At 42.0% G+C, this 20,922-nt stretch overlaps 1 protein-coding gene across 1 annotated transcript in view; it reads right to left on the reverse strand.

Moving 5' to 3' along the window:
• The window catches only part of LOC128761202 (plexin-A2-like), a 119,680-nt gene that overhangs the window by 5,831 nt on the left and 92,927 nt on the right, over positions 1–20,922 (reverse strand). Inside the window, exons 18-31 of the mRNA XM_053869259.1 lie at positions 19,835–20,074; positions 18,865–19,008; positions 17,812–18,046; positions 16,934–17,076; positions 12,349–12,617; positions 9,285–9,351; positions 8,117–8,263; positions 6,614–6,773; positions 4,415–4,518; positions 2,423–2,519; positions 1,849–2,048; positions 1,598–1,767; positions 1,315–1,527; positions 828–978 (exon numbers count right to left, since the gene is read on the reverse strand). Of these exons, the coding sequence (XP_053725234.1) occupies positions 828–978; positions 1,315–1,527; positions 1,598–1,767; positions 1,849–2,048; positions 2,423–2,519; positions 4,415–4,518; positions 6,614–6,773; positions 8,117–8,263; positions 9,285–9,351; positions 12,349–12,617; positions 16,934–17,076; positions 17,812–18,046; positions 18,865–19,008; positions 19,835–20,074 (2,340 nt within the window). The remainder of the gene's footprint in view (positions 1–827; positions 979–1,314; positions 1,528–1,597; positions 1,768–1,848; positions 2,049–2,422; positions 2,520–4,414; positions 4,519–6,613; positions 6,774–8,116; positions 8,264–9,284; positions 9,352–12,348; positions 12,618–16,933; positions 17,077–17,811; positions 18,047–18,864; positions 19,009–19,834; positions 20,075–20,922) is intronic.

Consider the following 20,922-nt stretch of genomic DNA (forward strand, 5'->3'; position numbering starts at 1 on the left):
CTCCTCACCGCGCTCACAACTGAGACTTCTGTGGGAGCCGTTTTATGAAATGGAGATTTCAAGTTTTATCTTCGAATCAGTCTTTTCGGTGGGCATCTTTAGGTTCTGGTGTAAACATCTGCTTGCTACATGTACGAGTAAAGAGATTAAGACCATTTACGCAGAGCGGCGAAGTCAAATTAGGGTGGGGAGGCTTGGAGACAGGAAGTGATTCAGCGTGCAATTTTCACGCCGAAAAGCCACCTAATGTACAGTGTCAAGCGGAGATTGTTCCTTGATATCTTTTTTTTTTTTGCCATGTACCAATTGTAATACTTCACACAGAATCTTCTTACCGACAGTAAATTGCAATAGTTGAATGTACCAATTGTGTAACTTCATGAGGCTTAAATCTTCAGCTACCAACCACTCAACAGAACAAGGGGGGATGTTTTCTTTCTTTAAAGGGGGAAGAATGAGAGTAAGAGGAAACGTTTGATGAAAAAATGATCTGAAAATGATTAAATCCTTGCCGTTACATTAAATATACTATTTTGTGGAAAAAAACAAAACAAATTAAATTAATGTACAAAATCCTTTAAAATAAGACAACAATATAACTGGACAAACAAAATACCAACAAAAAAAAAAAAAAAAAACGCTATCCCAATAATAATAATAATAATAATAATAATGAAGAAATAAAATGCTGCCAAAAACAGAGAAAAAAATTGAGAACTTACTAAAATAAAATAGATGACTGATTAAGGAAATTATTAACATCATATTACAAAGACAAAAAAGAAGAAAGGTGACGACATATTTGGAAATAAAATCCACCTCCTCACCTCTTGGCTGTACTTGCTGACGTAGCTGAAGACCTCATGGAGGGCACTGAGCACATTAAACTCACTGGAGTGGAGGCGAGCCTGCTCAGCCAGATAGGCATTCATGTCCTGATCGCTGATGGCAGGCAGGCGGTTGATGTCGGCGTAGTACCTGAGAGGACGCACACGGTCAGTGTCTCGGACACAGTCAAGCATGTCTGACCTTTGCGCTTCAACGCGGGTCAACCCACGAGTGTGAGACGTCGCAGATCAGAGATGTCAGCTGGAAAATTTCAAGATATGTCCGCCATGGATTCAGTGGCCGGTCACATGCTATCATGCTACTGACAGCTGTGCAGAGGCAAACTGGCTTTGTTTGGTCTCCAATCTTTGGTTTGTATTTTGTTTTTGTTTTTTTTATATTAATTTGGCTTTTGCCTCTAAATCTTGTGTGTGTTGTTGGTCTATATGGGACCTGTAGCGGAGGTTTAAATAATAATTGCCATACCTTTCCACCCAGCTTTTGTAGTGTGGTATATCCTTAGCGTAGAGAAGTTTGGTGGATGGCGAGTCTTTGCCCAGACGATGTTCTGAAGTGGAACAAGAGTCCATAAAAGTCTGGGCCACGACAGACAGACATGCGTCCGTGATGCTGCTTTTATGGATGTCGAAAACAAATTGTGGATTCTTGATGACATTCACCCAGAACCGCAAAGGCAAACTGTGGAGGAAAATGCAGTGAATAAGGCACAGTTCATTTGGAACACAGCCAGGAAGTTGACATATCTCACCAGTTGCTCTTCCAGGTATGGCGGACGTCCATGTCGTGGATACCATGTCTGTCCGCCTGCTCATCCAGAAAGTCGAACATGTACTTAATGGCGAGAGGCAGCGCAGTTCCCCGACAGACAGTGCTGAAAAGAGTCTCAAACAGGTCGTCCACGAATTTCTGGAGTGTACCCTGAAAGATGGACATTTATAAACATTCTGTTTTGGGTCTCAAAGATTTGTTTTTGCCGTCTTCCCACTGCTGTCATGCTACCTTTGTGGCCAGCAGCCTGGTCAGGTAAATCTCTGACACCATCTTGCTCCCTCTCTCTCCTTCTTTCTGGTCGCCGTGGTCGTGGTTTTTCACCAAGTGCCAAACTTTCACGCCGCTCTCCAGGTCTGGGGTCAGCATGGGCACGCGGGAGTGGGGGCTATCAGGGCTGGTCGGGGTTGAGCGGAACGGCACCTCCACACCTAGCAAGTGCGTTAGTTCAACATGAATCACTTTTCTCTGATGTTTAAGAATTTTTTAAGCTAGCATTAGACTGCTCATTAACCTCAAAAGAATTATATTTCCACTTAAAATGTTACATTCACCCAAATGCATCTGATGTTAGAGCAGCGCTAGCGGTAACATGATTGACAAGCGTTTACTGCTGAACTGTCCTTGAACGCAACAAGCGAAGCAAACATCATTTATCCACCTTGACCGCCGTTTTTCCATCGGGGAATTATTTAAGAGCACAATAACACCATTATTATGATTAAGCCACCTCGGTATCTGTGCCAACAACAACAGACGTTTCATAAATTAAAGCCCATTTTTCACTTTCTTCCGCAGCGCTTACCGTATCGGCTGATACTCCTGGGGAAGCTGGCTGAGGTAGGAATGTTGAAAGACGACATTTGTTTGGGCACCAAGGCCACCACGCAGCGATCCGTCACCTGGAAGAGAAAGGTAGGGTCAGTGCCTTTTTTCTTTTTTGCTTGAGAAGCGATTTGAGACATGAGCGGTCATTAAGGACGCGTTTTGCTCGACAAATGAGTCAGACTGTTTCTGGACTGGTTTCAAGGACTCAGAAAATGAAGCCTCTTTATGTATTGTGTCAGTGAATTTTAATGTATTGACAAAAACCACTGCAGTAAGAACGTCAATTCAAGGCTGTGTGGGATCCCAATTGAATAAAAATGCTGTCGAACTGAATTGCTTTTCAATGAAGTAGCTGTGATGGATCATTTGATATGTCTGAATTGAAACTTGCCACAGTGTTATGCGTGGCAATTATTATCAAATAAATGTGTTTATTATTTCCCCATTCATCACATCTGCTTATCTATAGTCTCCTATTGGTATAGTATTAATGCAAATATCACAATTTATTCTAACCCTCTCTTAGAGACAGGGTGAGGATGTCAGCCAGCATGGTGAGCCTTTATAATCCTCTGCCTTAGGATGGCTCCTGGACTCCTCCCTAGTTACATGTATGTAAGCAAGAAGAGGCACAGGTTAGAGTCAGGACTGACTGACGATATTATGTCTCTCAGTTGGCTTCACTGTGCCGCTCTATTCCACCACGAGAGATAGATGTTTCTTGGCTCTCTGGACTACAACAACTAACCTGCGACCCCACCCTTAACAGACAGAATCGATTTATGCTTTTCATTACCTTTAAATTATGACTCCCCTGGAGGTAGATAGACAGGATTTTGAGTATTGTGCAATCCTGTCCTTGTAAAGATTCTCTGGGTAAAGAATAAACGGAACTCTGTCTCCAGTGTAAATGGAACTCAACCAGGGCTGCCCTTTCTTGCCGGTCTGTTCACGGTGTTCGTGGGTGGAATGAGTTCTTGTTCCAAAGCACGGAGTCTTTGGACGTGAGGTTGTCAGTATTTCTTCAAAATTGTAATTACTCAGGTAAAGCTTTCTTAAGTACAGTTCATTTGAAACCTCTATTAAAAAAAAGATGATGTTCTATTTAATCATTACTTGATTTCTTCTGCTTGTATATTCAGTTTCCTGTACATGGCATGTGTCAAACGGAGGGCCCAGGAGCCGACTCAGGCCAAGTCAGATTCATTATCATGTTGGTGGTTTGACCTGATGTTTTCCGGTAGACAGTGAACATTGACAGGATACAACAGGAGATGCTTTATGCTAAAATGAGTCTTTCAAGAACGAAAAAGGAAACTGATATTGTACTTCCTGTTGATGAATGCAAACCACTATTCATTAATATTCATTCCACAAAGCAGCGCTTGAAATTTTGGCCAGAGTGATAGCAAGCACCTCACAGTGGCGTAGAACGTGACACGTATTGACATATGAGCTCAAATCGATATGCATAAACAGCAGCATTGTATTTTCTTAGTGGTGAATAAGTGATGAGAAGTGCTGTATAGATGGCATCACCTGATTTGCGGTGTAAACAAATTCACATTACAGTTCTGACACTAATACAAATCCTGTTTTTCACCACAAAACATCCCCACACATGGGAGGGCTTAAAAACAAGCATCAAACACGCCACGACAGATTGTTGTCAAAATGGCGCTCGAAGCTTACTTTCATTGTTTTTTACTGCCGTTTTATTTTGGTTTAAAGAAGTGAGCGATATAATTAGCTCAGGCGCGATGAGGGAAACTAACATCACAGATAAGCACTTGAGCATGGATGTAGGTGTTCATGAGCCCAAGGAAAAGACCTTGACACAGACCAGGTTGGTGACTGGAAGGTAGACAAGACGAGTGATGGGAATATGATCACTTGTTCGCTCACTCTGGACTAAAAGCACCACTCAGCATTCACTGATCTGAGCCACAGGAACCTTTAGTGGACAGACCTGGTAGTGCATCAGAGTGTTGAGTCTCTTCCAGTCGCTCTCAATCTTGGTGGTGATGTCCTCATCCTGCAGGACCACACGAGCTGTTCGACCCTGACGCCACTCTGACAAAAAAAAAAACAAAAAAACATCAGTGACAGTCTAATAACCTTCAACTGCCTCCTGTTTTCCACAAAACAAGATCCTTGTCACGAGTCGGAGAGCTGCCGCCACTCGCTTTCTCCATTTCTACAAGGCAATTAAAGCCATCGCTGCTCTGAGGACAAGACTCAGACGACACTGGTGTCTTCACGGGTACTTAAGCTGCCCAAACTAACGAGCAGAGACTGATCTGCTGCAAATCCCCCCCCACCTTAAAAAGCCCCTGAAGGTATACACCTTTCCACCTGAAGCACAATCTGACTTCACACACAAGGCTTCTTTTCTCTGCTGGATTTGTGCCGATTCATTGCCAGGCAGAGACGTGTTGTGGGCGTAAGCTGCAGAGACGCAGCGCTGTCACAGAGGGTTAACGTCAGACTTGATAAGCAGTTAGTGCCAAAATAACACACGGAAGATAGGTACAATGGGTTTTTATGATGAAGGCACCTCCCCCCGCCCCGAAAAAAAAAACTGATGTTGGGGCCCCTAATGTCATCAAGCTGATCCGGCTCTCTGAATATAAAAAATGAAATCAAATGCTACTTCTTTCTTTTTCAACGGACTCAACTTACAATCCGCCTGTGAACACAACGTGAGCCTCACATCCAGCAGAATCACATTTATGGCAATTTATTTTTATTTTGCGAGAAACAAACTAAAATAATTTAAATAAAATCTTAATTAATATGAGAATTTATTTTGTAATTCTAATGTTATATTATCAACGTACTGTATTAACCACTAAGCTAGACAAGACTATGGTCCAACAAGCATCTTGTTGTTTACTCAGGAATGGTCAACCAATGTTCACTCGAAACAACAGCGTAATTTCCAATCTAAAGTGAAGTGATTTTGTCATGAGACAAGTTACCTATTAATTCATTTATGATTCATTGATTCAAAGATACAGACAGCTTTTTTGTTACCATAAATTGATTACTGTTATGAATCAATTCCCTCGATTTATTTGTAATTGTTATATACAAATATTTGACTTGTTTTGTTATTTGTGAATATAATGCTCAAATGTGTCATTTTTATCACAAAACACATATAAATATAAATTTGCAACAAAGATAATTATAATTTATATCAACATACTTTCATAACAAATGTATATTTTTAGTTTTTTCATCCGTCATCTTATATCAATGTCACATTTCGGAGCTTTCCTCTGCAGTTATGATGGCAAAGCATTTGTCATTTGTGTCTTAAAATGTTTCACTTGTTTACCAGAAAAGTCTGCAGTCTGCCAGAATCCTTTTCAAATTGATCTTAGTCAGCCTGTCACGTCTGTTCCATCATCAGCCAGTCCAAGTCAAAACTGTCTTTCCTTTCAATGTTTGACTTTTCTGTGGACAAATACTTTTCCCTCCAAAGAGACTGCTTGGTTTTTACAGATCTACTTTATGTCCCTGTTTTTCCCCCTTAAATCCATCACTGTCTTCACTTGCACAGTTTAACAATTTTAATGGAAGTGACCGTTTCTGCAATGGATTTCTTTGAACTGTTTTGATCATGTAGGAAACAGGCAAAATCTGAATCTAATATATGTTCTACTTCTTGAATTATCATAGTGAGTTTAACCACTTTGCTAAACTGACTCATTACATACTACTGTTATTACGGTGTTATTACTGTTATTACTATTACACTACAACTGCTTCTCTTACCTTTCTTACTGTCACTAATACAAATGTTACTATGACTAAAACAACTATATCTACTACAACTAATAATAATAACACCAACAAAGACAATGATACAAACAACAATATTAACAATAATTTTACTAAACCAATTTCAACTAGAAAATATGACTTTTATTGAGCCCCTCGTGTAAGTTTGTGTATTTTCGTATCTGGTTGACCTCTTAGTTTAGGAGTCTTTACACTTGTGTCATGAAGTGTACCTCAGGTAGGCACCAAGGTCATCACAGCTAAAACTCCAACCTCAGAACTCAGATTGGAGACTCTAACTCAGCAGACTTGTGAGGCAGAGAACGTCAGGATTTTTACCAGCAATATAGTTTATCTTATAAATAAATGTTTTGCTCACCGAGGTCCATGTCTGCAGCTCGTGGCCTCTGAGAGTACGGCATATTCTTGTACACTGCATCCAGGATCTTCTCTTTCACCTGGGTAATTGTGTCACAGTTGAGCACCTTGACAGGGATTTCGGGGCTGTTCTCATTGTCCGGGTTCACACAGCTCAGCGTCTAGGGAGATGGAGGAAGAGCAAGCGAGATTCTGAGAGGAAGAAGGCGTTGCTGGCGTTCAAAGCCCCTTTCATTAGCTGAGCCTCAGCAAAGTCCCCAGGTGGAGAGGATCGTGGCCAGAAATGTAATTTCACACCTCCAGGATGTGACGGTGCAGTTCCAGCAGGAGCATTAAAAGAAGTAATGAAACGGAGCCACCGCAGAGACGCTCTGACACCGCCATCAGACAGGTGTCGTCCTGTCGTTGGCTGGCTCTGCTTTAGAACTCGAATCCTTTTGGGAGGTGGGGGGGGTTGGGAGGGTATTCTGACAGGCTGGTGCAGGAAGCCAGCCAGATTTATTTAAAAGCAAAAAGAAGCAGGTTTGGTTTTTGCAGACAGTAGACTTCTACTATGGTGCTTTGAAATAAAGAGAAGATTGAATTGTCATTTGTCAGGCTCCCTTTTTGAGACTCATATTTTCTCAGTTCCAAATTCCCCTTCAAGTTGCCCCTTGAGTCAAGTTGCCGATCATTTTGGCTCATTATATTCTAGGTCTGGGTCTTCTCTTGAGTGGTTGATGCTCCACACCCTGAATTTTAAATGTCATTTCCTGGGTTCAATAGTGTGTTCTTCAGACCGTCACCCTCACACAAGCAAGGAGTCAGTCAACTGAGGATGAATTGAGAATCGAAACACAAGCCTATGTGAAGGTATATATTTATAAAAGTCACTGGTGTATCAAAACCTGTTTCCAGTCCTTGTCGGCTCATATCTAAAGTTGGGCCAACTTATTTTTTACCATTTAAACCTGCCATGAAAATTGATGCATAAATGAGACATGTAACCTTTGTCGTAAAAGATGTTTAATGTAATGAGGTGGCTGTCTTCTCCAAATAGATGCTGCAATGCATTTGACAACACACTATTAACGGCTATTAGCCTAACATGCCGCTGCTTATGTTCACTTCACTGCCTCTTACTGCCTTTTACAATTCATTTGAAGAACCTTTGGAGTCAAGCACATATCTGACCTCAAACATCCCCACATGGTAGGCTCCATTGTTACAAGTGTTTTAGTTTCTAATGAGCTTCCTCTTTAAAAGGCAAGTAGCAAAAACACCTTTTTAATAAAAACACTTTTTATTGCAGTAGTTTTAAATAGTACTGCAATAATGTGAATTTTATCAAATTCACTTTAGCCTTCACTGAGAGGAGATATGAATTTTAAGACCACCTAAGATTTAAATGACATCCAAACCGACACAATCTTTTTCCACATACAACCTCTTTTTTGGGTGGATCTCCAAGGCCAGACAAGATAAATGAATGCCTCGAGTTTTGGCTGAAGCCTTTGTGACTCACCAGTGTCTTGTATTCTATCTGTTGACGGATGAGTTTGTCCTCACTGAGGGAGTAACGGGCTTCTCCGGTGATGGAGTCGATGGGTCCCTTCTCCATTTGCTGTTTGATGGCACAGAACAGCATGAAGAGCGGCTCGCCAGCACACTCCTTTGTTTGGAAGAGAACCAAGTGATTAGCGGGGAAGGTGGTAGAAGGGGAATAAAACAGGGTGAGAAAAATTTGGAATTAGAGCATGACGTATCGCAAGTCAGGAGACTCAGGTTTGTAGGCTTTAACTGTGCCGCGCCACAGACCGATCTGATGTTTGGACAGCGAACATCAAAGTTTTTAGTTGGCACAACTAAAAATGTGTGTTTCATCAGTGGGGAAACGGCCTTTGGCTACCACAATACTACTATTATTATTTAATTTGTCCCAAGAGTTGGACTTTTTTGCCATATCTTGCAAACGTTACAACTTATGTCACAATAAATGTGTTTATTGTATATTTTAGACCACACAATCCTGTGAATAGGTCGAGTTACAGACTTGACCTAATTCAATATTTTTCAGTGTTTGTAAATCCCTGTTGTCACTGCTTGAACAATGAAGACCTATTTTGATTCAAGAGTATATATTTCATCGTCAGCAATGTTCACTACGTACTCACAAAGTAATTCAATATGCTATTCAAGCCATTTTTCCCCTTAATGCACATTCTGCTGTCCTCCTGGTATATATGTAAGAATGGTGGCTTAATAGGCGACGATGATAAGTGTGCAGTCTATTTATGGATGATCCTACTTATTTTCAGTATTTTTAGTTTTGACATCTTCAAAAACCTCTTGAATGTGAAGATTCAGATTAAAAAAACGGATACCAAAGCCATTTACTGCTGTAGCCTGGTACTGTTGCTGAGCTTAGCGAACACAACACATGAGTGAAGTACCCTGATGTAACTCATCCTTCTGGTACTTATTTAAACTTGCTCAAAGGAACTATTCTGGTGACACATAACTGAGTGATGAACAATCATCATGTAACCTTAGCAGAACTGTTCTTTACTCATGACAGCTTGGTATCAAATGAAGCACGCGCTGTACTGGTTATTCTGTGTCAAAGGTATCAACAAAGTGGCTTCATATTAACAATGAGCATGAATCTGGCAACAACTCGTGTTGCAGTTTACCTTGAGAAATTTGTGGAGCAAGAAAGCAAACCAATTTGTCAACATCTTTTCAGCCACCGACTCGGTTCTGTAGAACAAGAAGAAGACAGTCATTTGTTAGCAAAGGGTGTCCCTCACATAGTGCCTGGGTGCTGTGTTTATTGTTTTATAACTTCAGAAGAGTGCCGTTGCTGGAAAGTGGGGAAAAAAAGCACATGACATGGAGAGATTACCGGACGGAATAGCCTTTTTACGCAGCCACTGTACAGACGTTTCTCCCATACACTGCTGTTAAGTGCTTCTGGTGCCGGAGCATATTTGGGTCATGATATAATGTAAGAGGAGAAACCTTTATGTCCATGAAATGTTGATATCCTCATCTCAGGATCTGCACTTTGAACATATGGAAAATGGAGTATCGTGGCTATCATGTGCGACTTTCTTAAAAGGTTTGCGCTATTATAGTGGGAAGCCTTTAAATCCACTCGTGTGGTCTGCTGTCAAGAGGCACGTCTTCCCAGCTCTCCTGGGAAGCCACCGAGGTGTTTTCAGGAGATACAGAGCTACATTCCTCGTCATGGGTTTCCCTGGTGGCCTCCTTCCATGAACAACCGCACCAAGAGGCATCAAGGACACAACAGGGCAATGTTGCCTTTAAAATCGTGACTGTTTTGCCCATAAAAAACAGAGGAGAATCCAACTTTTGTTCTTGCCATAGGTTTGCATGAAGCTGGCATTTATCCCGACTACTTGGGGTGGAAGGTGAGGCATACCATCTATAGGTAGACAACCACTCACATACTTATATTAATATCTTTTATTTTCAAAACACTTGGACTGAAAAACAGCTGTTCATGAAATTGTGGGTCGACATATGTCGGGGAGTTTTTGTCCCCCTTTCTCACCTGCAATGGTCGACAGATGGCACTCCATTAAGTTTCACCATCCTTTCTGCAACGCTAACACTTTCCACTAACAAGTTCTTGTTATACTAGTGAAGTCATCCCTACATTTAATGAGTGCTGCCTGTTTCGCTAAAAAACCGAGGGGAAAAAAACCCTCATGAAAGATTCAGCAGGCCGGTCTCAGCGTTGAGGAAACAATAGTCAGATAACTGAAGGTGGAGGAAGAGCAGGCGAGGTGAGAGGAGGAGGAGAGAAGAGGTGACGGGGGAGAAACAACTGAATGTTTCATGAGTGGCACGCAGAAGATAAGTCAGTCTGACAAGGACTCTGCCGCCGCTGCACTCACTCTTCCCCATTAGGTTGTCTTCCTCTGCCAGTCACTCCTCGTCTCTATCACTCCTGTCTTTCACCTGCCTGCTGCTACGGCTCACAACTACACTTTCACGCTGCAACACAAAACACCGGCAAGCAGAGGCGCCGGCGCTCCGCTGGCCTACTTACTCATCCATCAGGAGAGCAGCAACTGGGCTGGAAAGAACAAAGCACACAGGAATTATCTTCGCTCCGAGATAAGCAACACTGATTATGAGTGGACGTGACAGAAAAGGTGTCTTATATGTCACAATGAGGTACTGGAGCTTTGTCCCGGCAGTTCAAGAGGAATTGATTGCTCCTCAATTTTTGTCAAAACTATGCTCTTGAATATAAAAATGCACTAATCATCCTCCATTTTCTTGCCATTTCGCTTTGATTCATGGCATTTATATTTTCGCATATCGACATCTAAGGAGAATAATTTGTGCCCCAGGCTGCTGTTTCATTCTTCCAACAAAGAACATGTTCAATATCCTGGTAAGGTGTAAAATTGTGGTTTAATATAGTCTTCTGAATTACATCTTTTGTCCATCAGAAGCCTCCTCGGATTCATTTAAGTACTTCATCATAGTCGCCATTATATATATATTTTTTTAAACTTGCTCAGATTTGAGTGTTGCAGTGCATAAAGTGAAAAGAACTGAAAGTCTGCACGAGGCTCACAAGCTCGCTTATTTTCCGTGTTTAAACCGAGGACTATTAAGCCGTATCGGGCAGGAAACTCCTAAAATGCAGACCTTGCGCGGCAAATGATCTGATATACATCAACTGAGAGTGGTTGGGGGCTAAAGAAAGGGTAAGGGGTGGTCAAGGAAGAGTGTTTGGCACATTAACATGGTGGAGGTCGAGGCTAGGGATCAGAAGGGGAATACACTGGTGCTAATAGACCCAGAGACCATACGATTCCACATGGCCTCCCCAAGTGATGACCTGCATTCCAGCTTGTGGAGGTCCACATGACATCATAGTCCCCACTGGTCACAACCAAAACCAGCACTTCATTCCCTGACTCAACTCAACCAAGGCACTCTTGTCGTCGTATGTTATCCTTGCCACCAAGGACTGTCTGGCATTGTATACGGTGAGAGACTTTCCATCCTGGTTTCACAACCAAGGAGCACAATTGAGGTCCAAAACTCTTAAACACAGGCCCCATGGACTATTGAATAGCTAACATTATGTCCAGGACTATTGTACTATTTGTCTTTTGGCCTTTCTCATCAGGTGTGCCAGACGAGTCTGTCTCCTCCACTGAAACTTATCTTACATCCTCTGTAGTCATTCCTGTCCTCTTCATGCCCTCCTTTATCACATCCGTAAACAAAAATGATTCTCTTTCTCGTCTTGTTTTGCCCAGTATTCTCTTTCTCTTTGTCTCTAAATCATTGTGCATGAGCTGTTCCCTTGTTCTACTCGTTTGTAATTTTTTCACTTCCAACTGAAACTTGAGCCCCTTCAACTCTTGACACTTGCAACTCTCGTTCTTGTTCGTGTGAGAGCTACTGTTTCGAAACCAAACACCATGGCAGGACTTACTACTGTCCTATAGAACTTCCCCTTTCTCCCTGCCGGCACTCTCCTTTTCGCCGCATTTAATTCCTGTCCATCACTCTTTATAATCTACAAATGATTTAGGTAAAGCCTGTCCACAGATCATGTAGTATTTGAATAGCATTGTTTAACTAGTAATGGACAATATTTTTGCACAACTAATAACTGACAAACGGTTCAGATACGGCCATAAACAGGGATCATAACCTTTAATCTCTCTGTGCAAATAATATATTTAGGAATTGGTTCTCTACCTGCGCAGGAGCAGTTTGGGATGGTTCTTGCTCTCCAGGTTGCGTTCTATCAGGTCAGAGAGCAGGTGTTTGAGGATGTCGGTGGCATACTCTAGCCGTCCCTGTAGGGCCGTCATGATGAGCGAGGCCACGTAGCCGCGGTCGCGCATGGAGAAGGAGCGCTGAAGCTCCAGCGTGCGGATGAATGTGAGCAGAAAAACCTTGTTGTTCACCAGCTGAGCAAACTGCTTCAAGGCTTTCTCCACGCCGGCCTGTCCGCTCCCTGGAACCTGCACACATCACACACAAACACACACAAGTACTTTACGCTGGTACACTCTTGATATGATACTACAGGAAAGTTAATAGCCACAGTGTCCTCATAGGCAATAAGCTCAAAAGCTACCAGGAAAAGCTCTCAGGCTCCTGCCTTCTGTTGTTGACTCATCTTCTGTCGTGACACTCTAGATTGATAGTTTCTTAATGAATGCGCCAGAGACACAGGAAACGTATAAGCTAACTTAGAGGGTCATTTGTTTGCATTGCTTGTGTATTCCATTTGCAGGCATGTTGTCTTCCTTTTCTGTCTGTTGGAAAGTTTCTTCGTTCTTTGCATGTGAAACTAGAAAATCAGTGAGAGAGCTCAGGCGGATGGCAATCAGTGTGTTTACATCCATGTGATGATTTTCACCCTATGGTCGTCTTGGAAATTTATTTATCAATATGATTACATTTGTTTTTAGCATTTTGAACATCACTGACATCCTTAATGGTCGACTTCATTTGCGCTCAATAGGTTAGCAGGTGGCAGTAACGTTCACAACCAGTTAAAAACTGAGGAGGAAAGTTAAGTTATAGGCATGAATAGGCATGATGGCAACGGCTGTGCGGAAGGTCCAGATGGGAATTCCAAACAGAAAATACCTGTTCCATCGTCAACTTTTCCTCATAATTTCATTGAAATCTGATCTTAACTTTTCATTGTATTTTGAAAGAACTGTATTACAAAGTTACCACCACATTGGTGGAGTTAGTATTAGTGAAAGGCATCCTCTCGTATGGGTAATAACTACTACAGACCTTTCTTATTCAGGAACACCAGGTTTAAACCGAATAATAAAATCTGGACGTGACATCAACCTCGCTGATATTCCTTAAAAAAAATAGGGAAGACTGACTCCTCGTCTAATTTAGTATCATATTTTGAGTTTCTTTGGCGAGTTCTAGGGCTCTTAATTGGACCAAGCCATCAATCAAAGCTGCCCTTACCTTCTGGGCTCCATGTGCCCTCAGGTCTTCTGGTTGTTGTTTTTTCAGTTTTCTCCTCGTTAAAAGCAAAACACATTGTGTATATCTTTTTTTTAAGGGGATTTAAAGCTGCCTTTGTTCATGATATATCTATATATATAGATTTTCCTTGCTTTACAGTGTGGTATCTTTGCATCCTATGAAGCATTTCCCCAAAACAACATTCTTCCTCATTCTACAATTTTTACAAACTCACCCAAGTCAAAATATTGATCAAAACAGGTACTAAGAGTTTCCCGGGCAGAGATTATAAACAGTCTGATCCTTAAATGAGACAGCTCCTGTCTGTTTTGGGGACCCCCTTCCCCAACAATCCCTCCCCGCAGAGCACCTCATGCTGAGGCGGAGGATCAGATGTTTCCCCCCGTTCTGTTGACGAATCAGATAAGGATCTTTTTCCGACACACAGCTCTGAACAGCCCAATTATTTCCGAGTACACATGGCTCTCAGAGACGTCAGCTATTATCTCTATTGTTGGGTCGTTTGGACCTCAAGATGTGACACATAATACAAAAAGACTGTGGTATATATGCTTGCAAGCGAAGACATCTTTGCTCTTTGAAACCGCTTCTACTTGTTGGTCACATGGTTGAAAATTTTGTCAGAGAATGACTTCACATTAAGAGACGCCTGCATCTTTTCTACTACTCCAGGGCTCTCATGGATGATGCATGAGCTTCAGCTACGCAGCGGAAGTAAGCAAACTCCAAGACTAGTCACGGTCTAATGCTGTCTAATAACCTACTATACATTGGAGAAGTTGTGTGTGTACCCTGATACAGCACGTGTCTGCAGTGAACACATAACAAACCTGAAACTCACAACGACGATGATCGGCAGATTTGTCTTCAACTTCCTACACTCAGGTTATATCACTACTTCCCACAAGAATATTAAAGACGTGATTTGTTGGTCTTAGGAAACGACATAACCGCCATGCTAGAAACCGTAAGCATAGTTGCTAACTATGCTCGATATTGACATCTATCATTATTGCATTGCAAACACAACAGAGTCTCCTGAATATTAATGTTATTCAGAAACGCACTAGTTTAAGTCAGACATCTGCCAAAAAAAGCGTGCAGACAATAACGACAGCTCTATGACAGGGACGGCGGTCAACTGTCGTTCAGAAGCGCTGATTCTGTCTGTTAAGTTAAACTGGCTGATAGGTCAGCACAATCGCTGTGTACAACACAGAGGACAATAAAACAGTCTGTGATGGCTCCTCGCTACATGTCAGTTTTGCCCATTCTTCTAATACTGAAAACGGAACGGAAGGAATGAAGAGCTCCTGGCACCACCTCTTGTCATGGAGGTTACTTAGTCATCAGACTATATCTCCACTGCAGGCAAACCGGGAGAACATGACACTCTGCGGCTTAATCTAACTACTGCCGTACTCAATCTTACATAAAGAAACAGTCTTTGTTTCTCCATCCCTTATATTGTCCAGTTCTGATGTGCACCTAGTTGACCCAGTCGTGTCTTCTTTTCGTGACCTTTCTTTGCCGACTTTAACTTGTGACAAGTTGACTCGCTTTTCCCAGTAGCACAATTTAGCTGCTGTATGTCGTTGTTGTTCTGCAGCGGCGTATCGTTGTCTTTTCCATTTACGAGAAGAAAACAGCAGCCAGAGCTCAATAACCTTCTCCAAGGCAGCCCAAATTCAATGCTCTAAATTATTCAGGGCTCCATAAGTCAGTTGGAAAAGCTCCTCTGAGGTCTTATGGGGATTTATTTCAAGATTTCTGTCTACAAAATTCAGAATACCGTCTGCATGAATGTGCCATCATGTCTAAAACATGAGGACTTACAGTAGTTTTTCCAAGTGTGATTTTAATTAGAAGGCAAATAGAAAAATTCAGCTATCTCTTCATTACTAAGACCGTGGCTGACCATAATGACAATTCCAATTTGATGGCGAAAAATGCCCAAGAGTTGCAAGTTGCAAAAAGGCCATTTATCCCCGTTAAAGAGCAGTCTCATTTGCAAACGTGGTGTCGATTAAAGTTAAAGGTAACTATGGTGATGGAGCGGTTGTGTCGGTTCTGGGTCAGGCCTTTTCCCTGAGTGGAATAAAAACCTCCCACACACCAATTATTAGATAATATGCAGACACATTAAAAGTTCTACCCTGAAAGTAGTTTCATCAGTTTTCTTTAATGTAAAAGGGTTCTGTGTTTTTTGTTATTGTCGCTAATGGTGTGAATAAAAATCTAGTGGGAGTGGGACCCGGTGGGTTCGTAAACATTTCATTTCGGCCTACTGTGTTCTTTGCTTAACTCTTCGTTTGTGGGATCTCGAGTTTAGGAAAACTTTATTTTATATCTTGCTTGGTAATACCGTAAACTCACCACGCTTGATAGTGAGCAGGATTTTAGTGAAGTAAATTGTTTGCTGTTGAGTTAGGAGGAAAATAAAACTTGAATACTTGGAAAAAATGAGTGAGCTGGTGAGAGAACAAGTTAGTCACTAAGTTTCCTGTTTCATATATTAAGCGGTTTGAACTTAATCCATATCTGGGAAAGCTAGTGGGTTGTGTGTCCTTGAAAAATCACAATAAACTATTTTGTTTGTTTGTTTCATTTGTGTACAATTATGTGTCCACACATTCAAAAGCTTGTTTATGCATGAGTTTGTTTCGCTCATATGTATGTAGGCTAATTAGTCTTTTGATTTGTTTGTTTGCAGGAAGGATTTTGGGGTCATTTGTAACTTCTTCAAGCAAGTTTTCTGGTTACTCATTGCATGCACTATTTATTTTGTCTGTTTCTCCAGCCATTTATGCATTCTTCTCGTGTAGTATGTGTAATTTCATTATCTACTGCTTATGGTGGTGGTGTGACTATTGTTAAAAGCCCAGCTTAGCTACCATGGTGAGAGCTAGTAAAATACACTAAGAAACAAGGTGAAGTTTACACTTAAATGTGTTCTTTTTCCAAGAGTTATGCTTTGAATCTAAAAAGGTATGAAAGGCATTGCCATCTTCAAAGTTTCTGCTTTATAGCATTTCTTCCATCAAATGCATGTCTTTAGTGGCTGCTGCAGTCTAGTTTGCTTCATTCAAAACTGGTTAAGCACATGATCTCCTGCAGGTTTGTGTTGAACAAACACACCCCCCAGACTGCAGAGAGCAGCCTGGCGTTTGCTCTCAATGCAATGCTCGACAGCACCCTGACAGCCAAGAATCCCAAATCAATTTACTTTGGGAGGAGAGTCAAGCCTCGAGGTTGGAAATACAAGAAAAAGTGGTAGAGTCAGGGTTTTGAGTACGGTGAGTCAGATATCTCTCACCTCCAGCTCTCGGAGCACTGGATGATCATCGATGCCAGGGAATAGAACTCTCATGGCGTAAGTGCGATAGTCCAAGTAGGGGATGCCAGCTCGATCCAAGTCGCTGGTCAGCTCGTTGATGTCAGTCTGGAGCTCTGCAAAGGCTTTAGAAAACAGAGGAGCGTTTACTTACAGCATACAACAAAGTCGCCCGTGAAGCTCACATCATGTGAATTTAACACTCTGAGTGAGTCTTCACATCATTCTCACTGGTTGAAAGTGATAATTTCATCATCTCTGCAGTTTAATTCACACCTTGCTCCTCCACTGTCCGCAGAGTTTTTGGTGTAAAGACGTTAAAATAACTATTTTCCAAGTCATGATCAGTGAGTGAGTTCTTCAGCAAACAAGTCAGATGACCAGCAAGTTGGATGGTGACCAGAGATGTTAGAGAATTAGCTCATCTGTGAGTAATGTCATTGGTGAGTCTGTTGCCAGTTTGTCACTGAGAAAGTTGGTTTGTTGGCGAGTGAGTTTGATGACATGGTAGGCAAGAAGTCTGAAGGTGAAATATCAATTTCTTTTGTACTTCTTGAGTATTCTTTCACCCCCTAGTAGGTTTCCCACTTAATGAAATGCTTTGACTTTGGATAAACAGATCTTCTTTCCACTGACGACATTAGTTTTAGTCTCTGTCAACATTCACTCCATCCCCTAGGTCCAGTATGGCCACTATTGCTGTTAAAACGTGCTGTGGCAAAAAATTTCAGTATGATAAAAAATGTATATATGGTTTATGTCAAAGAATTTATGTGAAAACAAAATCATAAAAATAAACAAACAAGCAAAAAACAAAAAACAATGTATGTCACAGGTCCATCATTCCAGGCTTTTTTTACCTTCCTTGCACTCCAGAGCCACTCTGGACTCGAGATTGTCCATCTGCATCTGCAGGCGCTTCAGAGTGAGGTCGTTCTCGTGCGACTTCCGTCTGTACGCGAGTAGCACGATGATGACAACGATAAGGAGCAGCCCTCCGCCAGCAGCAATACTGAATATAGCAGGAAGAGTGAGGAGGCTGTCGGATCGAATGTGGACTTCTCCAGGAGAAATGTGGAGTCCTCCAACTTGTACCTGAACATAGCAAAGACAAAGAAAGTGAGCAGGAGAGAAGGAGGGGAGGGCATTCATAAAGATTAAAATGATGAAGCTAAATCAGGTAGTTGGCCTGTTGGAACAACCATCTGTGAGGGCTCAATAGTATGAATGGATTTGTCCCTGATAGTTTGTCTCTATTTATTAGATAGCAAGCTAAACGTGTGAAAAGAGGAAGATTGCCTGTATCATAATCAAAGAGATGACAGTCTGCTTCCCATGAATAACCTGTTAGCTTTACAACCGAGGACCAGTCAGAACTGAGCAGCTAGAATGCTGTAAAGCTTTAAATTAGCCACTGAACCTCTGTGGGTTTCTGTCGCAGGAGAAGAAGAATGATGTTAATGATCTAAATTCTCTGCAAATATCAGGTTGTTTCAACAACAATCTACTGGTGGCCAACCAGTCAGAGGCTAAGAGCCACATTGTTTTACTTTGTTGCTGAAAAGAGCCACATCCTACAAATATGTAAGGACAATGAATAACAGGTGAAACACATGCCATTTAGTTTAGGGAATGACAAAGTTTGGTGAAGAGCCGCATGAAACTGGGAAAAGAGCCACATGTGGCTCGGGAGCAACGGGTTGGCCAGGCCTGTACTAGAAGAAGGCAGTTTTGTCCATCATTATCATCATCATCAAGGTGACAACAATAACATAAGTGTAATGCGCCCGTCAGATCAGGAAGCCAAACTGAAAAGCTGTCGATGACCCACAAACGCCGTGACGTACGTCCCAGCATTGACCCGCACTGACCCACATTCGCAAAAACAGCCGTAGAGGGAGAAGTGGACTCACGAGGACTTTGTGTTGCCCAGTGAGGTTGGGCGGCTCGCAGAGAAGCTGCGTGTCCGACACCGTCAGAGAACAGGGAGTGTCGCCGATGAGCACCGTGTAATTCAGCCTCGCTCCCCCAGACGCAGATGGCACCAGGTTACGACCCTGCAACAGCAGCGGGAGCATAGAAACAGTGTCAGTCAGTGTGCGGCGGTTACACAACAACAAGCTAATTAGATTACTGATCAGAGGCATTAGCATATCAATGCTGTTTTTGGAACAACACTCTACTGTCACCTTGTTTGATCAGAACATTTATCCCATGTCCTGATGTGTTTGTTAAGAATCACACATGCACAGTCTAATCACCCCATTATTGCAGGTTTATGAAGAAAAGGGCTTCAGAGATGGTCTGATAAGATCCACTTCAAAGCAGAACCACGTCTGGCTGTTGTGTATCCACGAGAAATCGTGATTACACGCAGGCGCAGGAATTACCCTCGTCTGTGTGACAGCGGGCACAAGCCATCACAGGGTACCTCATGTGGAAAATGGGTCTGCGGAAGAGATAACCGACTAGAACTAACTGTACAGTGGAAGATGTGCCCTTTCTAGCAGCAGATAACAGTGTTAATGCTGCTGTAAAATAATCTCAGCCAGTAGAACATAACTGATTTGGGATTATCTTTCGCTGTGGTATCATTGTTAGACGTACAGCTGCTTTGGTGTGTCAGTCCGCAGAGATCTTAGCTCTGATGCTGCACCACAGTCCATGTAAGTGTTAATAAATTTAATATCATGGAAAGAACCCATTGAAATAGCCATCTTCCTGCTGTATTGTGTTCATGAAATTAACAAGAATTCAAAGCATTAATGATTCCAGTCTAGTGATACCGATGTTTCCAACATATTTTACTAAACAAGATCATTATCCCCTGTATAGTTTTGGAACCAATGCGCAAGCTAGTTAGCCAGTCTTCGAGTTACTTACTTTGAGTATGATTGGTGCACCTGGTTTCTGCTCCAGGATGCCGGTCAGGCTCAGGGGCTCCAGGTAAGGGTTGGGATAGTAGACAAAACCTGTGTTGTTGTATGTCAGCAGAGCTTGGACGTTGTTGAAGACAAATCCAAACTCATCCACGTGTTTGACCGTCTCATGGTCAGAGTTGTACTCGGCCTTCAGTGACGGAGCGAAGCAGCTGATAGTGGTCGTGTTGAGAACTTTGCACACCTACAGGATCATAGCATGGTTAGCATGGGTCATTTTATCTAGCCATTAGAGCATTAAATACGTATAGTTGGCTCAAAATGGACCATGATGGTTGCTGATGATATAGTGATTCGTAGTAAGAGTGAAGAGGAGTCTGAGGAGACGCTATGAAAAGGAGGGAAGGTCAGAAATGTCATGAGACATGACACAGACTCTTCCATTCATATACCATTTGTTTGTCCAGCGCCACCTGCTTGATTGAGTGAGTTGGTGGCAAGATGCTCCACATTATTTGTCTAAAAAAAACAGTCTCACCCAACAGTTTCCTGAGTTTCCTAAACACCAACCAATGTTGACTAATTCCACTTATCCTCCAGTACAACATAATTAACTTGTTTTGTAATCCAAAAATATTTTCCAGTAAATTGGGTTTCAAGAGATAAAGCGGCTGCCCTCATTAAATGTTGCAGCGACCCTCTTTCAGCGGTCTGCTGATGTCAGCTCAAATCCTTCAGATCCGGGTGACTGCGGTTCCACGGGACAGTTTTAATTACTCATATTAGGCAGGCTTCATTAACACAGCGTCACACTTGGTGAAATAACCACGTTGATGCCTTCAGAGTATTAAGATGAACATCTCCAAAGTCCTTGATGTCATATGAAGTCAATTCTTTTTAGGTACTCTTTACTCCAGAAAGCTGAGGTACCTATGATTGTGAATACATGGTTTTGGTTAAACTTGTGAAATAGTTCATTTACAGTGTGTTTTAGTCAAACACTCGACAAACTCTAGGCGATCTGAGTCTGAAAGTTACTCAAGTAATTTTAACACTTGGTCCCAAACTGAGGAAATCATGAGCACTTATTAC

This window comes from Synchiropus splendidus, chromosome 6, assembly GCF_027744825.2.
Source record: "Synchiropus splendidus isolate RoL2022-P1 chromosome 6, RoL_Sspl_1.0, whole genome shotgun sequence".
In the NCBI taxonomy this organism is placed as follows: Eukaryota; Metazoa; Chordata; class Actinopteri; order Syngnathiformes; family Callionymidae; genus Synchiropus; species Synchiropus splendidus.